The 24455-nt window shown below is 42.9% G+C and overlaps 1 protein-coding gene across 1 annotated transcript in view; it reads right to left on the bottom strand.

The window, feature by feature from the left end:
- Positions 1-8671: 8671 nt before the first annotated feature.
- Positions 8672-24455, bottom strand: part of map1ab (microtubule-associated protein 1Ab) — a 50965-nt gene continuing 35181 nt past the window's right edge. The window contains exons 4-6 of the mRNA XM_080438113.1: positions 11148-23139; positions 10293-10525; positions 8672-9245 (exon numbers count right to left, since the gene is read on the bottom strand). Of these exons, the coding sequence (XP_080294239.1) occupies positions 9090-9245; positions 10293-10525; positions 11148-22983 (12225 nt within the window). The 5' untranslated portion in view covers positions 22984-23139 and the 3' untranslated portion in view covers positions 8672-9089. The remainder of the gene's footprint in view (positions 9246-10292; positions 10526-11147; positions 23140-24455) is intronic.

Here is a 24455-nt window from a genome sequence, read left to right as displayed (position 1 = left end):
GCTCCCGGGAGACTTCAAATTTCTCTTTTGGGTCTTGAGTCCCAAGACTTAAGACCCAAAAGAGAAATTTTATGTCTCCCCGGGAGCCTGGGTCTTGACTCAAAACCTAAAAGAGAAATTTGATGTCTCCCCGGAATCATAAGAGGAAGTAAAATGCAAGAAAGGAAACACGGCCGCAATAAATGGATCCAGGGAGAAAGCGTGGCAAAGTATTTATTAAATGCACAAGTCGTCCAAAAATATATAATTCAGTTAGGCTTAAACATGAGGAGTGTATAGTGAATATTGGAATTATCGCCTACTAATCTACAATGAGATGCACTTCCAACCAATATGTCTGAGTCTGTGCTCAGGAATGTGTCAAAAAACAAAAAAAATGTCCATGAATTCAAGGCTTCATGGAGTGTGTAATTGATAGAAAATAAGAAATTTTTGGGTGAACAATTTTTTTCAGTGTCTTGTTCAGGGACACTTTGACACATTGCGGAGGCCTGGGATCGAACCTGGGATATATAGCTTGCCAGGCAGGTTCTCCAACCATTCAGCTATAGCCACATCATCAGCAGTGATTCTAAGGCAGTTCTACTCAGGGGAAACCAGTAAAATGAGGAATAATATAATAAAAGACTGTCTTGCTAATAAAGCGTCATGTCTCTAATTTTTTACAATGTATTTGATATTACCTTCATATTATTTAACAAATTATGCATTTCATCCTCTATATATTGTCCAGCAACCTTTATGATGAAGGCGAAAAAAGATAGTAGACCCGTGGTAGCGGGATTGCTCAGATGCCAAGGATCCTGTGCTGGGATTCGATCCCATGATCTTGTAGTCTGAAGTCAAGAGCTCTACCGACTGGGCTATGGATAGAGCAGCCGCATAATAAGCAACTCCCACCCTCGCCAGGGTCAAAAATGTTATATTTGAAATCCGAACGTTTATGTAGATGAATGAACGGGTCAAAAATGGAGAAAGTGCAAACACCAGGTTGAAGTTCATCCATGACGGTCATGACAGATCCAGACTGCACTAGCGATTTGTTTACATTGGACCGCATGGCTCATTTGCATAAGACGTGACCATATTGATTTTATCCCACTGTTGAGGGTTAGGGTTATGTTTTATATATATTTTTTAAGTAGGCTGCCTTGCCCCACTGGAACAGTGACTGATATGAATGAATAATATACTGGACCATATGTAAAATGAAGAATACCTTGTGATGTCAGTGACATTTTATTACAAATGAAAATAAAAATAAGAAACAGTGCAGTAACAATACGTTTTCGTATAGCAATTTTGCATGTACAATATAAATATGAATATATTTTCTGTCGGGCGGAAACCTCATTATGGCCAAAACTGTTACTTTTCAGCATAAACATTCTAAAATAGCAAAAACAGCAGATCAACAACAAGACTCGCGCAACATAATTTGGCAAAACACACCATCTCCGGTTTACTTCCCGTATCTGCATAGTCTCGTGTCTCGCGTAGCTATCTGCGTGAAGTGGGCGGACGCCAACCTGCTTCCGGTCTCCTAAAAAGGCATCCGCCCACTTCACGCAGATAGCTACGCGAGACTGAGATGGTGTGTCTTGTCGATTTTTGTTATGCGAGTCTTGTTTTTTTTTCAGGACTTTCAAAAAGCGTTAAGCATTGGTTCTCAATTGGAACCCCCCAAGGACCCCTGGGGGGTCCTTGGGGGTTCCCACGGGGTTCCCTGCAAAATGTTATTATTAAATATGGCTCTTTTATTGCTACTTTTAACTTTTTAATGGATCCTATGTAAGTAAAGCCTGATAAAAGTGTCAAACTCCCCAAATCCACCAGAATACTGGAAATTACATCTACTCTGTTAAAAGTTTCCTGGGGGGGGGGGGGCAGCATGGTCAAGAGCCCCCCCCCCCCTGGGAAAAAATCTCCTGTTAGCGGACAGTCTGAGGTTGGCAGGTATGGGTTCAGTGCCTATCTCATGAACGTGGTGATACATTACCGGGGCCGTAAGACCTTCTGCTTTTCAGGTGGGTTCTCTACCCATTCAGCTATGGCAGCCAGTTTAAACAATACAGTGGTTCTCAAACATGTGCATGTACAGTAGAGAGCATCTTAACACAGTGAACTATTGTACTGGCTGTGCAATAAAAAGCCAAATGTATTGTTAACAAAAAAGCCAGAGGCTTGTTTCCATTGAGCATGGTACAGTAGGTCACTGTGTTAGAACTCTGTCTACATGATCCAAAGGTCATGGGTTCAAATCTTCCTGCTTCTTTACTCTGAAGCACGTTTTGAAGACTAACATCCAGAAACGACACTTAAAAGCACTAAAAGAAACATGTGTAAATGTGTGGAGGTGCCCGTAGGGCAGCGGATAGTTGGTGGGCACCTCTGTGGTCTTTGGCAAAAAGGGCCACTTGGCGACCAGGGCCACAAGTTGAAGCCCCCTCTCTGCAAGCAAGGCCACAGGTTCAAGTCTGTGTTACCACAGGTTCAGCCTAGGGAGGCACTGAAGCCAATACTTATGATGTACTCAGTACAGTGAGGGCGGGGAGCAGTGATGCTCCCTGCTGTTTCCACACAGTCAATTTGGGGGGTTATGGCAACAACAATAACACTCACCTGACCTTTTATGTAACCAAGGTAACAATATATATAGGATAGGAAGGATATATAGGCCTATAAACTTCTCAAAAAAAGTTCGGAAACTTTATTTCAGTCGATTATTTCTCCACTTCAATAATACCAATTGGTATTGTATTTTGTATAGTTGGAAAGCCTGATTAGTCACCTTTACAAGGTACAACTTGTAAGGATCGTGCATTCGTGGAATGAGCAACACAGCTAACTGTGTGGGTAGCGCCCCCCAAAAATCTCCTGTATATTCTTCTGTTGGTATTCACTCTTGTTTTGAGTTGTTTGGTGGATTGGATGATTGCACTCTCCCACAATAATAAGGAAAAAACAACACATATTTTTACACTTTATTAATTTCATCCAATTTTCATTCACAATGTCAGGGACCTCAGTAACATGTGGTAGATCCACATTCCCTGACCATTATTCTGACATGATACTGACATGATACTGACCATTATACTGACCGTGATACTGACATGATACTGACCATTATACTGACCATGATACTGACCATTATACTGATCGTGATACTGGCATGATACTGACCATGATACTGACCATGATACTGACATGATACTGACCATTATACTGACCATGATACTGACCATAATACTAACCATGATACTAACCATGATACTGACCATGATACTGACCATGATACTGACATGATATTGACCATAATACTGACCATGATACTGATTTAAAAACCTTCAAAAATTATAGCAGTTTTTTAACTTTTTTTATGGCCAGTTGTCATGATATACATATTTGGTTGATTTCATATTCTCACATATCTTCTTGTTGCGCCCTGCTACTGTAGGTCATATACGTAATATCTATATAGAAATTCTCATAACGTTGAAAGAAAAAGCACCGCCAGGAGACACTTGAAGATTTCAATGTTGTTTATTTGATCTCCAGGCTGTTTCCCTTTACAGAGGATCTGCAGTTCTACTTTTACATGGTAGACTTAAAGACAGAGAGATAGAGAAAGAGAGAGAATACACACAATATTGCACTGAAGGAGGAGTACAACATAACTAAGATGTTTTACAATGCCCAAATTATGATCAAACTGAACTACAAGTCGTTAATGTCTTCTTACCAACTTGTTATTAATAATAATAATTTGCTAATAATAATGATAATAATAGGGCAAAAAAAAAGAACAAATGTAAAACAAACAAATGTAAAAAGAGTAAAAGCACAGCCCAGTATTATATTATGACATTTCAATACCAGTTAAGACAATTAGCTTTTCTTTTTTTTTCAAATATAGTATGTCTTTAAAATAGCTTGTTTTTCTTACAATAATTTCCATGTTAAACGATTACATTCAGGTTTATCAACTAAATCAATCACATGCAGAGAGATTAGATGGGACGAAAACTGTATCATTGAGCAAATGATTACTTCTTTTCAATGCAGGTAATGAGACTGGAAACAGAATGATCCCTTGGTTTAATTGTATTTTGTTCTAAGTCAGTGGTTGTGTCGAGTTGTCTGTACATTGTCTGAAAAGACAATGTATCGCAAGAAGGAATCATATCTTATAGGATTTATACCTTTTGAGATATATTCACAAATTTGTGTATACAGTACATCAATGTACATGTTTTTGCTTGCGTTTTATGATATTTTTTTTTAGTCTGCATGTGTTTCAAGTCATATTCAGGAAAATACAAAGTTGTAGCTGTGGTTAATACTGTTTTGTCTTAGTGTTGGTTTGAGTGGGACCTCTCTAGCTTTCTGAAACATCAAAACATTATGAACTTTCCACCCTCTCACTGGGACAGAACTGTAAAGGATCATTTATATTGTACCTCGTATAAATTAGCCTTAAGTGACGACAGAATCACAATACAGTTTGCCCACTTTCAATCTGTCCTTAAACTGATTTCTGTCTCTGTCGGTGTGAATGTATTTGTAGTTTTTATTATATTAATCCAGCAGCCTTCATAGTAAGTAGGAACTCTACATTCAGAAAAATACATTACCATCTTTAGTGCATTCGGCTTCAGTACAATCACACAGACAGACGCGCACTGGCTTCTCAGGGACGCCATAACATAAAATAATGTATCCAACAACACATGAGAAACCATTCAGAAAAACCCATTTCACACACTTAGAAAGCTTCATTCTGGATTTTTTGGAAATCTGTGCAATTATTAATACATCATACACAGCCCAGATGGGGAGGACTAGACGTTTCTGCTTGAATAGTTGATTCACAAATGCTTGGCTGTGATTACCAAGAGCTAATTCTTACAAAATGTCCTCGTCCTCTGTGCGCCTTCAAAAGAAGTATGCACTTCTTCCATACTAGGCTGTGAGTGTGTACTTGTGCGTACCCAGCAGTTTAACAAGCATCCTTTGCCTGAACCTGTCAAGACTTCCCTCACAATGAGGAACAAAATCTACAGTAGGCTACATCTACTTCAGTAACTTATATGACTGTTGTCAGGTAAAAAGAAAAACGCTTGAATTCAATATTTACATTCTCATTGATGTGTTGGGTTAAACTTGTCTTTGAAAGTGTTCAAAGGAGCTTGAAAGAAAGGCAATGAAAGAATATCCAATATGTTTTCCATACCTTGCCGGTATTGCAGGCACATTATTACTTCTTTTTTTTTTAACCTGACAGCAGCAGCAGCAGCAATAGGCATGAGGTTGCATACCATAGCAGGTCTACAGCCAAGCACAATACTGAGAAACATTAGCAGCCTTGTAACTCATCTTATCATGGTGGTGATGGTGGAGAGGAGGGCTGGGCCTAAAAAAAGAGTGTGTGGGCTGATGGTAGATACAGTATCGATTACAATACTGTCTGACTTGAGTTCTGAAGGATCCAGACAGTAGATGTGGTATTTAACCTCTTATGACTGATCCAAATAGACAGACTCGATGGAATTGGAAAAACCTCTTCCATCTCTGTCCTTGAATCATGTATCTCATACTGGCACTTGGCCCTCACATGGTCATTGTACAGTAGGATCATGAAGCCTATAATATTGAACTATGATTGTATGTTGTTTTTTTGTACCTTCTTTTTGAGTTAGCACGTTTATCACCTTGCACTTACACTACTGTTCCAGGGGTCAATAAACAGGTCAAACAGTTGCAAACTGCAAAGTGTGTTGTGTTATGACAGACTGCCTTTTCTGGAATTCCCCCAGTCTGCTCCACCTATCCAGCCCAGCCCCTAGATACCTAGCTAAAATAGGGAATAAGTGAAGTTAGCAGAAATGCATAGAACAATCATGAAGAGAAACATGTAAACAGAAATTAAGCATGACTTAATTCAGCACAAATGAACAAGTGTGTGTGTGTGTGTGTGTGTGTGTGTGTGTGTGTGTGTGTGTGTGTGTGTGTGTGTGTGTGTGTGTGTGTGTGTGTGTGTGCGTGTGTGCGTGTGCGTGTGTGTGTGTGGGCTATATACAGTATATAGTGAGCCCCACTACACATGACAAAAAATAAAGTTGTTAATGATTCATACATTTGAACTGAAAACTGACTGTCAAGCACATTAGGCAATGAACTATGCTGCATCATCAAATCTAGCTTCTTGTCTTTGTATTAAATAATAACTCGTAAGACATTCCAGAACTGTACCTGATACAACTATCATCTTCACATTCATTAAGTAAATATTATTTTGGGGTTTCAATGGGGTTAAAAAGTCAACTATTACAATAATAGTCATCCTTTAAAAACACGTACAGTGCTTTATTTCTACCTAGATACTTGAAAAACATGATAACACGAGTTCCATCCGCGCTTCTCTCATTAGAAAGAAACACCTCCTAATCCGTTCCACAACCTCTGGAAAGTGCATTCTGGTTTGGTGCAATACTTTGCTCTTGACATTCAGACTGATTTAATATAGTTTTCTCTGCATTATATTAGGGTTATGGGACACAAGCGTATGCTATTTCAATATACAGTAGGCTACATCACTCACAATCAATCATGGTTTGATACAGTAAGTTGCACCCATGATCGGTGATGTTAGAGTCTGAGGCGTAATGAGTTCAGTTTCTACCGTCGTCTACCCTGGTTCCAGGCTTTATTTCAAAATGGCTGACTTGAGGTCTTCAAAATGTTTTCCTGCCTGACCGAATACCACATTCTAAAGGCACATGAGAACGGCCTACCGCAACACAATTAGTGAAGATTTATTTGGGGAGAATAAATACAAGCCCTAATGGATAGGTTCCCCAGTGGAAATCACACATTCACACGAGCATCGGACATGCTCCCCATTGCTACATTTGTCAATAGTCTTTCCTTCACTCAAAATTACATCTACACAGAAAATGCATTTTAACTGAACAGAAGAAGAAAAAGTCATGAACATGGGCTACTAATAATCCCCTCTACATTCCTGCAGAACCAAACAAACATCATTCAACTCATCATCATACTAATGTATCATAATTCACAAAATAGATCATTTAGTTACATCATAACCTCTATGTTTCATATAGAAATCTTTATCCTAGTAGTATACTTGACTACATACAGCCAACAAAGACCATGACTTAAGATAATTCAAAAAGAAAAACAACCATTACATCCAGCAGAGATGAATTATGGGTGATAATATAGGAATGTCATCCCTTTGCCTGGTGCCTACAGTATTTATTTACGTTCAATTTAGCATTTTTACACACAGCCAAAACTATCTCAAACCTAGCTACACTACGACACATTCCCCACTGGCTAAGCCAAAGGATTTCATTTAATCCTATGCAAATTCTCTAAACTGTCGCAGAGAGAGAGAGCCCAAGCAAGAAAATGCAAGCATCATGCGCCAGCTAAGTTCATGAAAGCCGAGGGGAACAGGTCTGAGGAGAAGCTAGTTCTTTGAAGAATAGTGGCGACTTCACGCACCTCCTAAAACTTTACGACATCAAACGACAGGGTAGCATCAGTTGGAGTAGTTATTGAGTTTAAACCAGACAGTATTATACTTTAGTACTCTATAGTCAGCCCTGCATACAGCAGTATCTTATGCAACAGAGATCATGTCTCTATGTAAAACCTCACAGAAAACAAAAGCCCCGTCTAAAGAAATATAATCAACAACAACAATGTACTACCAAATCTCATCGCACTGCGTATAAACAAGAGATCAACAAATCGTTCATCTCTGAATAATTATTCTGCATGTTTTGTTTAGTTGAGTGAGTGAATTAACATTGGATCATGGTTGACTGTGTTTGGCACTTGTTTTGGCCCTTTGGATCAGAAGATTATGCCGTTCAAGGGAGATATTTCATCATGTCTAGGGCCAATCTTAACAGTAACTTAAATGCAACTGTTAATTAAGTGCAAACAATGGTCTTTCATTTTGGGAGAGAGAAGTCTCTTTGCCTGCTAGATGCTAGGGAATGTCTGCTTTAAAGTGTTCTGATCACTATGATCACTAAAAATGTTCATTATCAAATAGAATGTGTCATCAATTAATCACACGTCCTAGTATATGAACTTATGAAGTGTGTGTGTGTGTGTGTGTGTGTGTGTGTGTGTGTGTGTGTGTGTGTGTGTGTGTGTGTGTGTGTGTGTGTGTGTGTGTGTGTGTGTGTGTGTGTGTGTGTGTGTGTGTGTGTGTGTGTGTGTGTGTGTGTGTGTGTGTGAGAGAGTGGTGGGAGGGAGGCAGGTAGCAGGACTACATCCAACCCATGGCTCATGCAAACTGGGTTCATTCAAAGCCAGAATCAAATAAACACAAACATTACAACACCTTTTGTCACAGAAAGCATGGATCCTGCTGTGTGTGGTTACAACATGACTGAGTTTCCTGCTCATCAGGAGGTTAGAGAGAGAGAGAGAGGGGGGGGGGGCTAGTGGATCAGTAGAGCACTGGTTCTCAACCTTTTCAGGCCGCGACTCCCCAAAATAATCATATTTGAACTGGGGACGCCCCAAAATAATCATATTTGAACTGAGGACGCCCCAAAATAATCATATTTGAACTGAGGACGCCCCAAAATAATCATATTTGAACTGGGGACCCCCCACCCTGACAAGCACTTGGAATTACAGGAGTTGAGGAATTACATTAAGTTTGACTCGGTTCCACAGATAAATATTGTGAAAATAGCAGATGTACAAGCTCTGAGCTTGTATATCGGCTATTTTCAAAATGTTTGCCTCTTTCTTATATTGTTTTAGCCTTAAACCCTCCCGGTCGTGGGTTACCAGGCTAGTATTATTTGACAATTCGGCCAATGTTTGACCAGTTTTTATAGTATAGTTTGTATATTTTTATTTCATTTTTTTCTTAAAAGTCCTTAAATTGTCACTTCACTGTCATCTGGGGACCCCCCTCAAAATCATGTGGTGACCCCCCGGGGGTCCCGACCCACAGGTTGAGAACCACTGCAGTAGAGGAGATGAAAAGTAGAGAAGAGCTTGAGGAGCAGGAAGGAGAAGAGTTTTTTTTAGAACTCGATCTTGCAGGCGGGGAAGGACTCGTCCTGCATCACCACGGTGCTGCTGGAGGCCAGCACCATTATGTTCAGGTCTTGCTGCCTCTCATGGGTCTGCTGATACCAGTCTCTGGTCACCTCCGTGTCATGGGTTGGAATAAGAGTTACCTGGTGGAGAAGGAGGTGGGGGTGGGGTTGGGGGATGGGTAAAGAAGGAAGAGAAAAAACAACACAAACGTAACTTTAATCGCTGCTCAATCAATCAAGTAATTATTGATGAAAGATCATATTACTGGTGATAGTTTGTACATTATACTATAGAACTATATTACACTTATATTTATTAATTGTCTGTGAATTTCATCAGTCCAAGAGCAGATGGCTAGATCAGAACTAAAGTCTTTATTAATCTTAGTTGTGTCCCTCTACTCTTACAGTACATTTACCTTTCCTGTTTACTGCAGGCTGTGATCTCTGCATTTCCCCACAGGATCAAATCTATTATGAATATGAAATCTTTTTGTTTTTGATAAATCAAACATTCTCAAGAAGCATTAATGGTAACAGATATGTTACCATTAATTTATATTATTTAAATATTGAGGGGGAAAAGACACAAGAGTGCTTTAGAAAGAAATTCTTCACTTTGGTTCAGTCTTTCATTTACTGTAGTAAGTGACAAACTGATTTGACAGACAGTCATGAATCTGAGTCTCTATGGGCTCAGCAATCTGTTGAGTCGTAAAAGACTGATCACAGCTTCCCCTCCAAAAAAATATTGGCAGATGCTATAAAGGTCTTCATCAAAACACTTTACAAGTGAACCAGGTGAGGGATGAGCAGAGGTTGTTACTGAAACACACAGAAGACCCCACGATGAAAATACATTTTGGATAAACACAGACCATCTGGCTTCCCACAGCTGACTGACTATGACTGCCAACAGTCTCCCTTAATGTGTTTGAATTAAATAAAAAATAAAAAAAGATTCACCATTACAGACACCGGAATATAAGATGACAAGCTGGTAAAACTGTAGAATAGATACACAATACTGTCGATGTGTACAGTTTTCTGATCTATTCACTTGCTGCTGTGTTATTTTCCTCCATGCATTGATACTGAAGCCACACACGTGTTCAGAACATGAATATTGAACACATTTGCCTGCAGAAAGCAATACAATTGTGGGGAAATTAATTAATTAAAAATTACCTGCAGATTGGATCCCCATTGAGCCTTGCCCTCCAGCAAGGCATCTAAGACTGCACGGCTGGGCTCGCCGCTTCCTGGGTCATTGCCGCTCACCACGTAGTATGAAGCCCGAACTCTCTTAAAGAACTCCTGGTCGACATTCTTGGCACTGCAGTGGTTGGGCACGTAGGCCAGATCCACGTAAATGGGAGGTCCGGGTGGCACGGCTGAGCTGGCCTTCTGGGTATTGTTACCTGGAGTACAACCGGAATGGAAGTCAGCATGAGGCGCTTTTCCTCATTTTGTGTTTTTCTTTTTTTCACTTGCAGAAAACATCTAAAAATCTAATGGGTAGATTGCAGAATGAACCCTGCTGATTTTGGGGACTCCTGTAGTGCCTCTTTCAGTAAATATACAATACGAATACAATGTCCCTCACCAATTCTACCTCTAACAATAATTTTTAATTTTCCTTTTTAGCTTTACTAATGAAAGACCACAGTGTTCGACAGTTCAAACCACTTTGGTCAGGTTCAGAGTAAGAAGCGGCACAGCCTCTGCTGTAGTAACTGAGAATTTAAATACTTCTCTATTTCTGTCTCACAGCTTTCATGTCAGTCTCAATAAAGTGAAAAATATAAGTGGTGTTAATGGTTTTGTTTTTAGAAAAGAGCTATTAGGTCATTAGGTAATTTTGTAGAATAGAACATTCTGGCCTATTACATAATGTTTTTGGTGAAAAGGGGAACTCTTCACTTTAGTAGGCTATAAAAACACAAGGCAAACATTTTATCACTGATGTTAACACTACAGTGAGAAGTATGATATAACGACCACTGATATCTGATACAGATAGCTCTTGAGTTGTTTGCACACCTGAACTGTTCTTGACCCCGTTCACCAGGCCTTTCCCAGGGCTGTGGATTTCACTCTTGGACCCCTGGGTCTCCGACATCTTGGCCAGTCTGGAACTCCTTTCTGAGTCTTTCCTCTTCAGTGAGCCTGAACGGGGCGAGGCTGATTCCTTAGAGACCTGCTTCACTGGAGTGGATGACCTCCTCCTGACCTCTCCCTTCCGAGCAGGTGAAGCGGATTTGGTCTTGCCCTTTCTGAGGACCTTGGTGGTCTTGTGCTCCTTCTTGAGGAGTTTCTCTGTGCCACTGAGGTCGTTGAGAAGAGCCTCAGGGTCTACCATGCACACGTCTGGGTGGGGGGGGTCGGGGACAGGGTCTTTCATTGGGGCGGGCAGTGGGTCATGGGTTTTTTGGCTTGATTGTGGTGATGGTGGGTGGTGGCCTCCTCCGCCAGCACCAGATGCAGATTGCTTGTCTACAGGGAGATGTTCGGCATCTTCGTCTGAATCCAAGTTTCCTTCAGCTGACACTGATGGACACTCCTCTGTCTCTGGAGGTACGTCAGAATCTGACTGCGAAGGCAAGGATTCGCTGGCTGATGTCGGCGGTGTCTCCTCTCCAGCTAATGTCACCACACCCATCCCAGGTGACGTGGTGCCAGGCAACTGATGTGAGCCCTGACCACCGTCCCCAGGGTGACTCTGGGGAGGGTGGGGGCGCCTCTGCTTGTGCGACCTCCTCTTCACCGAGTGTTGTTCGCGGTCATCCTCGTCCCCTTCGCAGGAGCGGTCACTTCGTTTGTCCTCCGCCTCGCCCTCATCACTGGACAGCGGATGGGGGCTGGGGTTGATGAAGGATGGAGACAGTTCTCCTTTGCGGTGTTTGTATTCACAGGAGGAGTATCCCGGAGGAGCGAACGAGGAGGAGGTGGCTCCCATCTGCAAGTCAGTGGGGCGGTCAGATAGGCGGTCTGCTTTGCTGGATGTTTCTGTGTGGTGTTCATCGTCCTCATCATCACCATAACCTGGGGGAGGGGCACTTGGGTAGTCATCAGGTCTCTGGAGGAGCTCCCAGTCCGAGATGCTGCTCTTTCTCCTCACATCTAGTCTCCCCTGAGGTATCTCCAAGGTCTTCTGCTCCAGTTTTTCAGTCAATCCCTCCTCTTTGTCACTTTTCATTGGATCAGATGTGACTTTCTTTTCCTCCACTTTGCTGTCTTTCTGTGGCTCCTCTTCAGATTTCCTCTTCACTTTCCCCTTTTCTTCAATCTTTTCTTCAGTTACTTTTGTCTTTTCAGATGCCTCTTTTACTTCCTTTTGTTCTTGCTCGGTCACCTTAGTGTCTTCTTTCAGGCTTTTAACCTCTTCATCTTTCTTCTTCTCCTGCTGTTTTAAGCTCTCTGTTTGAGGCAGGTCTGGCGTGGTGTCACATGAGGCTTCTTGAGGTCTAACCCCTGAGGCCTGTTGAGACACTGTGGTAGTAGAGGTTGTGGTAACTGTCTTTGATTCAGTGGTATGTGTGACACTTTCTACCACACAGGACTCAGTCACAGATGAGACATGGTCTTTCTGTTGAATTGTTGTGGTCTTTGAACATTCAACATGGCAGGGGAGTGTACTATCCTTGATTTCAATTCTGTCAGAGACCTCCTTGCTTTCAGTTGACTCTTGGGATTCCCTGTCCGTGCAGCCAGCGCTTTTCAGGGGAGACACTTCAACGATAGCTCCTGATGGTTTTACCTGTTCTGTACTTTGGGATGTTGTAATGGATGTTGTGATCTTGGTTTCTACAGCATTAAAACTATCAGTGCTGCTCTGCTTCTTTTCTGTTTCAGGATCTTTGGCAGTGGCAGACACGGCTGAAGGGGGTGATTTAGTCTCCTCAAACTGACCGGGTAAAGAGTCTTTTGAAAACTTGGAAGTATCTGTTCCAGGCTTCTCCATCACTTCCAAGTACTCATACTTCAGCAGCCCGCCACAGCTTGACATTGTAGACTTGTGTTCATCTTTCACCAAAGTACTATGAGATTCATGCTTCAGAGTAGAACTTGATAATGTCTTTGAGGTCTCCTGCTGTTCTCTAAGTGGCTGGATAACAGGCACAGAGGCTGAGGAAGCTGAAGAGTAGCTGTATGATAGAGAGGAGTATGATGATGAAGAGTATCCTGCAGTAGTGTGTGTATGGACAGATGATGTAGCTTCCTCCATTTTTTTGGTGCCACCAGGGGTTAGCCTCTCATCTGAACTTGGAGTTGGTGCTTCAGCTTCAATGGCCCCTTGCTTGGAACTTTTGTCCACACTGAGTTTGGACAGCAGAGAGACGCCTGAAACTTCAAGACTGTCCTCACTGACAGAATACTCGGACGACTCAGAAGGATATCCGCCAGATTCGTTCTGTCCTATATCAGCATAACTGCCTGCTAGGAGAGGGGAAGCACTCATTGTAGGACTAGATGAAGGTTCTGCTGTTTCTGGAGGCACAGAGCTGCTGGTCAAGGCTTTTGTTGTGATTGGCTGACAGAGTTCTGTCTTTGTCAGGACGCTTGGTTCGGGTGACACAGATGTTTGCTCTTTGTCTTCTCTCTCTGACTCTAGGACATGAGAGGAGGTAGCATGCTCACACTCAGGTGCACAGCTTCCCTGTTTTTCGAGACAGACTGGTTCAGGTGTGGAATGCCTTTCGGTTGCATCTTTTTCTTTCTGTGTTTCTTTCTGTGTTTCTTTCTGTGTTTCTTTCTGTGTTTCAACAGTTTTAGCTGATGTAGCTGATGTAGTTATGCAGATTTCATCCTTTTTGACAGAGATTGGGTCAGGTGCTGAACTCTTTTGGTCTATGTCATCCTCTTTTGTCAATTGGGGAACTTTAGAAGTGGTGCTGACGACTGATTTAGTTACACTCACTTCCTCCTTTTTCAGGGGACTTGGTTCGGATGCTGGAGTGCTTTTATCATCTTCTTTCTTTGGTAGTTTAGGGGTTGCTGCATCATCCGTTTGACATATTTCTTCTTTTGGGGGAAGAATTGTTTCAGGAGATTGTGCCTTTTCATGCAAGTCATCTTCTTTTGTCTTGAGTATGGAAGTGGATGGATGATCAGCTGTAGCAGTAGATATTCTGTCATCTTTAAGAGGGACTGATATTTTGTTGGAGTCATCCTTGTCCACTAACTGAGAGCTGGAACTCATGTCAGATGTACCCCTGCAGATCTCTTTTTCGGATTGCTCTCTAGCACCTTTCTCCATATCCACATCGCTGACCTCCTCTTCATCTTCTTCCTCCTCTTCCTCATCCTCATCATCCTCATCATCACCATCAACAGTAAAATCTTCACCTTCAACAAGTAGCCTTTTATCGACCATGCCAGATGGAGTAGCACCCCTTTCTGGAAAATCTAACATAGACTTGGTGGCTGAGATTGCCATCTGACTGTTCTCTGAAGCAAGAACATTGTCATCTATTTGACTTCCTGAAAGTGCAGCAGAAGATGTTGAAACACTGCCTTTGTCTTCCTTCTCCGCAGTCAAAACTTGCGTGGGTAGGATATCTTTCTCTGCTGGCGAGTACCTGCCTGAGGGAGACCCTTCTCTTTCACTGTCAGAATTTTCCCTCTTGTCTTTCATTGACTCAGAGGCCATTTCTCTATCTTTCTCTTTCTCTGTTGTCTTTCTCTCAGGGTAATCACCCAATGGTATGGAAGTAGTAGAGGCTTGGTCACTGAGGTGTGAGGGTGTTTCCTGTCTTGGTGATGGATCTGGTAATTGTGTATTTATGCTGGTAGAAACCTTGTCTCCTGCAGATGGTTGAGGCGCACTCTCCATCTTCTCTTCTTTCTCCTTCTCTGTTCTTTCAGGTTTGTCCTCTTTCGGACCAGCGGTATAGGAGCAGGACTCTGCAGCTTGGCTCATTTTGTTGTCTGGCACATCTAAAGCGGCACAGCTCTTTTCCACATAAGGTGTGTCTGGTCTTTCCTCTCTTTCTCTCTCTTCTTCTTGGCCTTTCTCTCTGTCTTCATATTCAGGGGAGGCAATTGGACTGTGATGGCTGCTTCGTTCGCTCTCTGTGAGGGATGTGGGGCTGTAGTCAACCCTACTGAAGGACAGTGGTTCTTCTTTGTAATGCTCATCCAGGAGATACATGGCCCCTCCAGACTCTGTTGGGCTCGCTCTCCTGTTATCATCAGAGCCAATGTCAGAGGCGTGATCAGACCCTACAGACATCTCACTTCCTTCTCTCGAGTCTGAATCATGGTCTTTCAGGATAGGTTTCTCGTATGGATCATATTTAGACGCTCCAACTAGCTGCATCTCTCCGTCTAGGCTTCCACTGATCGTCTCCCTCTCCGGAGCTATTTTCTCAGTGCCCGCTGCTTTTGCAACAGAACTGTCTGATTTTGCACCGTCAACATCACTTGATGGTGCATCTCTAGAAATGTTGTCAGAATCTTTATCCAACATAAAATATGAACATGGTTGCTGTAACCCTGGAGAAGCTACCTCTCGCTCTCCTTCCATTTCCCTCTCTGCTTCCTTGTGTGGTTTCTCAGCTTCTTTCTGAGATGCCTGCATTGTTTTGTCATCTGTAGTGACTGCTGGGCTCGTCAAAGCTGTTGTTGTTTTGTCAAGTTGGGACGGCTCTCCCACGCTGCCATGGCTGTCCGTGCTTGAAAGTGTTGAACTCATGTGTTGGCTGTCTGTGCTGGATATTGTGGAAAACATAGGTATTTTTTCTGCAGAGATGGATTCTAGGACTGGTTCCTCTTTGGCCCTCTCAGAAACCGGTTGTTCCTTCGAAATTAATGTGCTAGACGTTAGTTCCTCCTTTGATGAAGTTAATGTAATTGTTGAATCTGACTGGGAAGGTGCTTCAGATATAATTTCCATTTTCTTATCATCCATTTTCTTATCATCCATTTTCTTATCATCCATTTTCTTATCATCCATTTTCTTATCATCCATTTTCTTATCATCCATTTCAGGCAAGATAGTAGGTTTGTCTATCCCATGCTCTTTTATATCATCATCAATAGAAGGTTCCTGCATTGTAAGAGTTGGAATGCTCACTGTTATCTTCTCAGAGGTAACCTCCTTAGTTTGGTCACCAGACACCTGCTGTGGTGTTTGAGATGAGACTAGGTCTGTCGAGGTAATATCATGTTCTGAGTGACAGGGTTCAATTGACAGCGGTCTGGAGCCTGCCCCACCCATGCACATGACCTCTTCCTCTTCTTCCTCCCTGTCTTCATCAGAAGAATGAACCACAAAGGCTGGTTTGTGATCTGACTTTGATGCCAGCAGTGGTTCTCCTGATGCTGTTGCTGCAGTTTGCATGGCAGCCTTCTCCTGAAGCTCCTCTTTCTCCCATTTCTCCTCTTTGGTGTGGTCAGCCTCAAGTGAATCCTCCTGGTCTGCCTTTGTCTCTGTGATATCATCATCCTTCTCTTTCACCTTAACCTCACACACATCATCTGTCTTTTTCTTTGTCTTCTCACCTTTGAAGTCATCCATCTCAGCACATTCTTTTTCCTTCTCCTGTTCTTTCTCCATTTTCTGTTCTTTACTCACTTCGGCAATGTGCGTGTCATCTTTCTCTCTCTCCATCCTCTCCTCCTGACTGCTGATGACTTGAACTTGTTGATCTTTTTCCTGTTCCTTTTTCTGTGTGTCATGGATGGTGGTAGAAGCTTTACCTTCCTCTCTTTCCTCCTTGTTTTCAATTGATGGAGCTGCAATCGTTTCTTTACAGCTTTGCTCCTCTTTTATGGGAGTAGCATCAGAGTCGTCCTTTTCTTTCTGTGTTTCCTGGAGCTTATCAGATGTATCTTCTGCTAGCCTGCTAACTGCAGCAGCCTCGCTAATCATCTCAATTTCACTCTTCAGTTTCAAGGCTTCAGACAAAGGAAGCTGTTTTTCTTTGTTCTCCTCTGTGCTCGGTTCAGGCATGGGACGATCATCTCTGTCTGTCTGTTTTTTCTCATCCTCACCCTGTTTTTCTTTCTCTCCCCTCTCGCTCTCTGCTTTGTTTTCTGCTGTTTTCACCTCCTCAACATCAACTGTATCCTTGTCTGTTTCTCTCGCCCCCTCTTCCATCTCAATTTTCTTATCTTTCTTTTCATCTGTAATAGGTTTAAAATCACCTATTTCTTTGTTGTCATCCATCTTGAGAGGTTCAATGTCCCCTTTTCCTTCCTGTCCCTCCTTTTGTATGTCTTCTTTTTCTTTTGATTTGATAACTGCTGTATCCTCCTTTACTGGCTCTCTTTCCTCCTTCACACCTGGGACAGATTCAATATCAGAAATATCACTCTTATCCTTTACTTTTTCCTTTTCGTCCTTTTGTCTTTCCTCTTTGGTGGGTGTGATACTAGAGCCCTCATCCAATGAGGTTTCCATTTCTTCTTTGATAGGCTTCACATCAGAAGTCTCCATGCTGATTTTTACACCAGATGTTTCATCCTTACTCATCACTGTGACCTGTTCTTCTAATCCGATGTCTTTTCCAGCAGCTTCCTTTATGTCTTTAGCCATTTCCTCGGTTGGTTTGGTGGCGTGAGAGTCATCTTTACTGACAGTTTCTTCTATGGTGGGTTTAGCGGCAGATGTATCATCCTTACTAACATCTTTTTCTTCTGCCATTTCCTTGGTTGGCTTGGCAATAGAAGAATCCTCTTTGCTTGGTTTGTCTTCCTTGGTGGTTGTAAAAGAAGTATCCTCTGTAAGATCTAGTTCTATTTCTTCTTGGTTAGTAAGTGTAATAACAGAAATATCAACTATGTTCAATGTTTTCTCATCTTCTCCCTCCTTGGTGGGCTTAACATCACAAGAATTGTCTTTATCGCTCTCTTTCTCTGTTTTTGTGTCTGATTGGACAGTGGAAGTATCCTCTTTACCTACAGTTTGTTTATCAGTGGAAGTTTTCTTTTCTGTTAATTCTTCCACAGTGACTTCAGTGACAGTAGAACTATCTTTTTTTGTTTCGTCTGTTACTTCTTCTGTTGTAGATTTTACAACAGAGGTATCAACTTTACTTGTGTCTTTCTCTAGCTCTTCACTGGTGGACTTCAGAGAGGAAATGATGTCTTCCTTTGTATCTTCTTTGGCTGATTCAATAGCACAAGTATCATCTGTCTTCACCTTTTTTTCCTCGTCTTCCATGGAGGGTTTGAAAACACAAGTATCTTCTTTACTCATGTCTCGCTGGAGTTCTTCTTCCTTGGCAAGAGTCACAGGAAGACTGTCCTCCTTACTCTTTTCCTCTACCTCTGTCTTGGTTGGTTTACCAGTGGTTGTATCATCTTTCAGCTTTTCTTCTATAGAGGGTTTAGAAGCAAACGTATCATCTGGACTACTCTTTTTCTCAGTTTTCACATCTTTCTGCTCTTCCTCAGATGATAGGAGAGTAGAAGTAGCATCTATGCTCACTGCTAGCTCATTGTCTTCCTTGATGGTGGCTTTGACAGCAGAAGAATCATCTTTACTTGTATATTTCTCTTTTCCTTCTTCTATGGTTGGTTTGAGGATAAGAGTATCATCTTTACCTGCCTTGCTGTCCCTTTCTTCTTTTTCCATGATGATTTTAGCAGCAGAACTATCGTCCTTGCTTGTAATTTCTTCTCCTGTGGTTGGTTTGATTGAGGAAGCATCAATTGTTGTGTGTTGTTCTTTTACTAACTTGTCATCCCCCTCTGTAACAGGTCTAAGATCAGATGTAATATCCTTTTTAATTTCTTCTTCTATTATTACATCTTTGGGGGGTTTCATATCAGGTGAATGGTCGTGTTTGATTGTCTGCTGTTCATCTCTCTCTGTTTCGTTTACCTTTTGTTCATCTTTGATTGAAGGAATCTCAGAGGTATCATCCTTTCCTGTCTCTTTCTCCATCATCTCTTCTTTGATGGGTTTGACATCCATCCCTTTGTCTTTCTGCCCCAGCTCACCTTTGACTACAGCAGCAGTGGCGTCCATGTCTTTCTCTTTATCTGGTTCCTCCTTGATAGCTTTAACTACAGAGGCATCTTCATCTGTGTCGTCTCCCTTATCCTCTTGGTCAACATCCAGGAAGCGTCTCTTCATGGATGCTTTGGGTACTTTTTCTTGAAGGTCATCAAGCTCTTTATCGTCATGCCCAGGTGCCTTCTCACCACTGAGTGAGTCTTTCCCTAACATAGGTGCCTCAACTTTCTCTGCTATTGGGCCAGTAATGTGAGGCACTGTCTCTTTCTGTTGGCTCATCAGGGGTGAAGTGTCGCTCACAGTCTCCTGGCTGTCCTTTTCTAAAGGCTTATCCAAAGATGGAGTATCTGCTTGGTAAAAATTGCCATTCTGCATGTCATCAACTGCTTTTTGGGTCATATCATCCAATTCTGTTTGATAATTGTCCACAGCTTTGATGGCTATATCTGGGACATTTTCTTGTAATTCTTGCATTTTATCTTCTGTTTCTGTATCCATTTTAATGTCTTTAACTTCATCTTTAGTAGCTACAGCAGCGACATGTGTCTTATCCTCTATTTGTACTTCATCTTTCTTTACCTCTTTATCTTCTGGCGGGGTGACTACGTCAGACAGCTTTTCTTGTAATTGAGGTGACAGTTCAGGGAAACCCTTTGCTTTGCTTGCCTCTGCTGGTGACTGTGGAGCAGGTGAATGTGCTGCACTAGGAGGTCCAGACTGTGTGGGCGAGGCCATTTTCATAGTGCTGTCATCTGGACTAAAGCAACGCTCTTCACTCTCTGATGTGATTGAGTCAGATCCAAAAGGTTTCGTTGGTGTAACAGATGATATGTCTTTAATAGGGACTGGGAGGAGAGGCTCATCTTTAGCTGATGGTTGGGCTGATTCAGTTTCCTGGACACACTGTGACAAAGGTGATACTGGACCAGAGATCTTTTCAATCTTCCCTTTATCTTGGAGAAGATAGGCCTCCTGAAGTTTCTCAAGTGAAATATCAACATTTGGAGTTTGGTCTTCCTCTTCCTCATCTTCCTCCTCATCATCATCATGAGCTTCAGGGGCCTTGACAGCGGACTTGACCTTAGGGAGCTGTGAGTCATCAGATGACTTAAAACACTTGTCGTCCTCTAAAGAAGAACTAGGTGAGATGGTCCCAGCAGAATGTAGGTACTCTTTGCAATGGGTGGATTCCATTGCCAGAGAGCTTTTAACTGTCTCTTCAGTTTGAGGTGCTGTGACAGATGCTACAGACTGGTCTTCAGCTATAGAGGTGGGGAGCGAGGATAGTTTATCGTATTCTGTGATGGATGTTGCTGAAGACACATGTTCTTCCTCTGCCAATGGAGCAGCAATGATGTTAGTGAACACTGACACTTGCTCCTGTACGCCTGGTATAAAGCCTTTATCAATCATCAGGGCTGCCGCCTGCATCTCCCTCATGCCGTGAATGTTTACAAAGGAGCCTGTCTGGTCTGGAACTGAGATGTCATAGGTACCAACGTCATACTGGAGGTGTGGGATCCTGTCCTCCGCCTCTTCGTGGATTTCTTCATCAGAGATTGTCTGCTCTGTTTCAGAGTAGCCAGGAATGGTCTCATCCTGGATATAAGATATTGGTTCTGCTGCCACAGCTCCAAGGGCAACTGAGGTTATGGGAACTGTAGCTCCTCCCACATGCGACAAGTATCCCTCTTCCTCTTCCTCATCTTTGACTGTAGCTTCAGGTTCCATGACCTGGTCCGTTTGTTGTTTCTCAGCATCTTCAGGCTTGTCTTTGATCTCCTCATCTGCAATCACATCCAAATCCTCGACTTCCTCCAGCTCAGCTTTTTCAACAGCGTCTTCCTCCTCCATCTCTTCCTCTCCTTCTGGATCCTTGGATAGAGCCTCTTTTGTTTCCAGATTAGCTGCATGTTTGTCAGGTTTTTCCATTTTCTCCTCCTCATGCTTCCTATCAAGCCCATTGTCTTTCTCTTCTTTCCATTTGGCCTCATCTTCTTCCTCTCCTATGCCCATGTCTTCTTCCTCCTCTGCCATTTCCCTCTGCATGGTGTGGGCCTTTTCTTGCTCTTCCTCTTCCTCCTCTTCATCCTCAATGGCTGCTCCCTCATCCTCAAACTTTTCTGCGTCCTCTGCTTCTAATTCTTCCTCAGGCACTTTAACTTCTGTGGCTGCTGCTTCCTTTTCAGGAGACTTCAGTCCTGGTGGTATTTCAGAGACTGTTTCTTGTGTTTTGCGCTCCTCGTGGGAAAGACTTTGTGTGGTTACCTCTGATGGGGCTTCAACCCCTTCAACTTCCTCTGATGATACTGTCACATCTTCTGTATGTTTCAGTTCTTCAAAGTCCTTGGTGAGGTCCTCTGGAGTGGAGGTAGTTGACACACCCATTACAGCGCCATTCTCCACTGGTTCAGGTTCAATGGTTTTGGTTGTTGTTTCCTCTGGCTTAGGGGCAGCAACCTCTGCCTTGGCTGCTTTGACCTTACTGGTCTTGGCTTTACTTGACACTTTAGCTTTGTGCAGCGTCTTTCTGACCTCTGGTGTTAGAGGCTTTAGGTCAGGCCTGGTAATCTTTCTGAGCTCAAGTTTGGATGCATCCTTCTTCTTGTCTTCTTTGGATTTTCCATCCTTTTTCTCATCTTTCTTAGCTGAGTCATCTTTCTTTATTTTCTTGATCTCTTTCTTCTCTTTGTCTTTTTTCTCATCCATTTTCAATGCTCTCTCCTTAGAGTGCTTTTTTACAGACTTTTCTTTCAAGAGTTTCTTCTTTTCAGGCACGTCAGTCTTAGATTTGAGTGTTTTAGTTGTCTTTTTCTCCTCCTTTTTCTCTACCTTATTTTCTTTCACAGAGTCACTCTTTGCCTCTGTAGTGACTGATATGTCATCAGTCACTACATCACTTTCTTTCTTTGAGGTCTTTGCAGTGGTCTTAGGGGATGATTTGAGGCTTTCCTTACTGTCTGTTCTTTGTTTCAGCTTTGTCTGCTTTATGACAGAGGGCGGAGCCCCAGAGGCCATGTCCTTCTGTGTGGCTACTGGATGGCGCAAGAAGTCAAGGTGCTTTAACCTTTCAAGCCCGTCCAGGATCTTATTCTGTGGTGCGTTCCCTGGGAACAGCACCCTGACGATCTTCTCTGAAGGATTGGCTGGCAGCCAAACGACTAAAGCTGTAACTGATGTCAGATAGGGCACAGATATTTCTCCTTCTTTCCCATTGGGGAGAATGACACCAGTCTTGGCCTTGCTGTTCCCAGCCCACTTCTGCATTAAGAACTGCATCTCTTTACTGTCCTTGACAGGGTTCAGCACATACATATCTAGCTTGCCCACTCCCATCTTGTGGAACAGCGTGATGGGCTCAATAGTGTTGCTGACCACGCGTAAAAGGGGCTCGGGCTTGACTCCCAGTTTGTTCAGGTACTGCAGTGTGAGAGAGGCCTCTTCGATGCTGCGCTTGACTTTGAGATTTGACTCTGGCATGCGTAACTTCTCTGGCACATTAAAGAACACTACGCCAAGCTCTGGCGAGATCAGGTTCTTCATCCAGTCATTGTAATTAGTTGATCCTTGTGACTGTTCCTCCTCCTGCTCAGCTATCTTCCTCTGGAGGAGCCCGTTGATGCCGGGGAGATTGTCGGCACCGATGTGTGTGAGCAGAATGGAGTCGATGCGATCAAGGTGTCGGACCAGCTTCCAGAAGCAGGACCTCCGGTCAGAGCCTCCGTCCACCAGTATGTTGAAGCCATTCACTGCAAAAAGAGCAGAGTCACCCCTCCCTCCAGGGAAGATGTAGCAGCAAGGTTTGGACAGCTTCAGGAAGCCTCCGGAGGTGGGAGGCTCCAGGAGGTCGAACGGCGAGGGCACGTCGACCGTCTCGGAGATGTACTCCGTGAACTCGGTAACGCCCTCCATCTTGGGGAGCTTGGGGTCCGAGTTCAGTCTGTACTCCAATAAATCCCGTAAGTGATGCTGCTCGTGTCCCAGGGAGCTCCAGCCCACGTCCCCACGGCAGGACACAGTGAGTGTTGCCTGCTGCTTTGGGGCCGCTCTTCCCAGTAAAGCACTGACCTGAAGAACACACAATATGACACAACCAGACACAACAAGGTCAGGAATGATGTATGAAAGATTCACACAGCTAAAATAATGTCCCTACTTTCAGACAAGAAAATGTCAGAAGAGAAGGGGTGGGTGCATTTGTGTTCGTTTTTTAGGCTGTACTGATTCGTGGCCTAAAGGCAGAAAATACCTTGGTGGACCACAATCCTGTAAAACACTCAAAATGTGGGGGGGAAAATATCCACAGAAGAGAATTATTTGGTTCATCTGGAAAAAGGAGAGGGTGGTGTCAGAGTGAACTATATTTTCCTCTGTACAGTACTTCTGAGCAACGGAATATATTTTCGTACAGCCCCACAAAAGGTTTCAAGTGATGAGTGCTTTATGCCGTTGCAGCTAAAATGGAGGCTTCTGCAGCATCACTGAATTTCACATTATGAAGCATATTGTTGCTGTCGGGTAGAAACCTTGTATGTCCAAAACCATTGATTTTCAGGAACTGGAAAAGGAACATGTGTTCCAATGGATCCAATGTAGTTATTATTTAGTCACAAGCTCTTGTTAAAGGACCACATCTTAATATAATTGGTCCTCACTAATGCTCATGTGATGCCACCATTTCTGTCTTGGTCTTGGTCACTTGGTCTGTGTCTCAGAGGAAGGCTTTTGACAGTTCAGGAACCTGCCTATCAGTGACATTATCGGTAGGCAGGTTTGGACATTTCAAACAAGATTAACTTTTTTTTAAATTAATGCCAGATCAATGGCTTCTATTTCAGTATGCTAATTTTCCAGGAAGAGAAAGGCTGTAGTTTCTATGAACTAAAGGTAAAGGTTTCTGAACTGTCCATAGCCCCCCAATGAGACGCAGAGTGAGTAGATAATAATTGTGCAATCTAATGAACATTAGTGAGGACCATTTATATGAAGATAGGACAGGAAAATTGGTGAATGCTCCTTCAATACTTTTCATTGGTTCAGTATATTAAAATTGGCTAATGGGAGGGCGGGCCGGCGGACCACGGCCACGTCACTCTGACTCAGACATAACTATAAACAAACCCGACACGCCCATATATAGGCAGGACTACGGCCAAGTCCCTATGACTCAGATATAACCATAAACAAACCTGATACGCCAATATGCATGTCACTATGACTCAGATATAACCATAAACAAACCCGATATGCCCATATATAGGCATATATGGAGATCCGGTTGTCCAGAGCCACAGATCCGACAGCTATGCCCATATATGGTCATGTGCATATATGAGACCGACCGACCTCAAACTTGGCTCGTGCAGGGGTGAGGACTCAAGGGA

This window comes from Gymnoscopelus braueri (assembly GCF_963280865.1).
Source record: "Gymnoscopelus braueri genome assembly, chromosome: 9".
Lineage (NCBI taxonomy): Eukaryota > Metazoa > Chordata > Actinopteri > Myctophiformes > Myctophidae > Gymnoscopelus > Gymnoscopelus braueri.
Note: the sequence above shows the minus strand (reverse complement) of the source record. Positions and strands in the feature narration are given on the sequence as shown.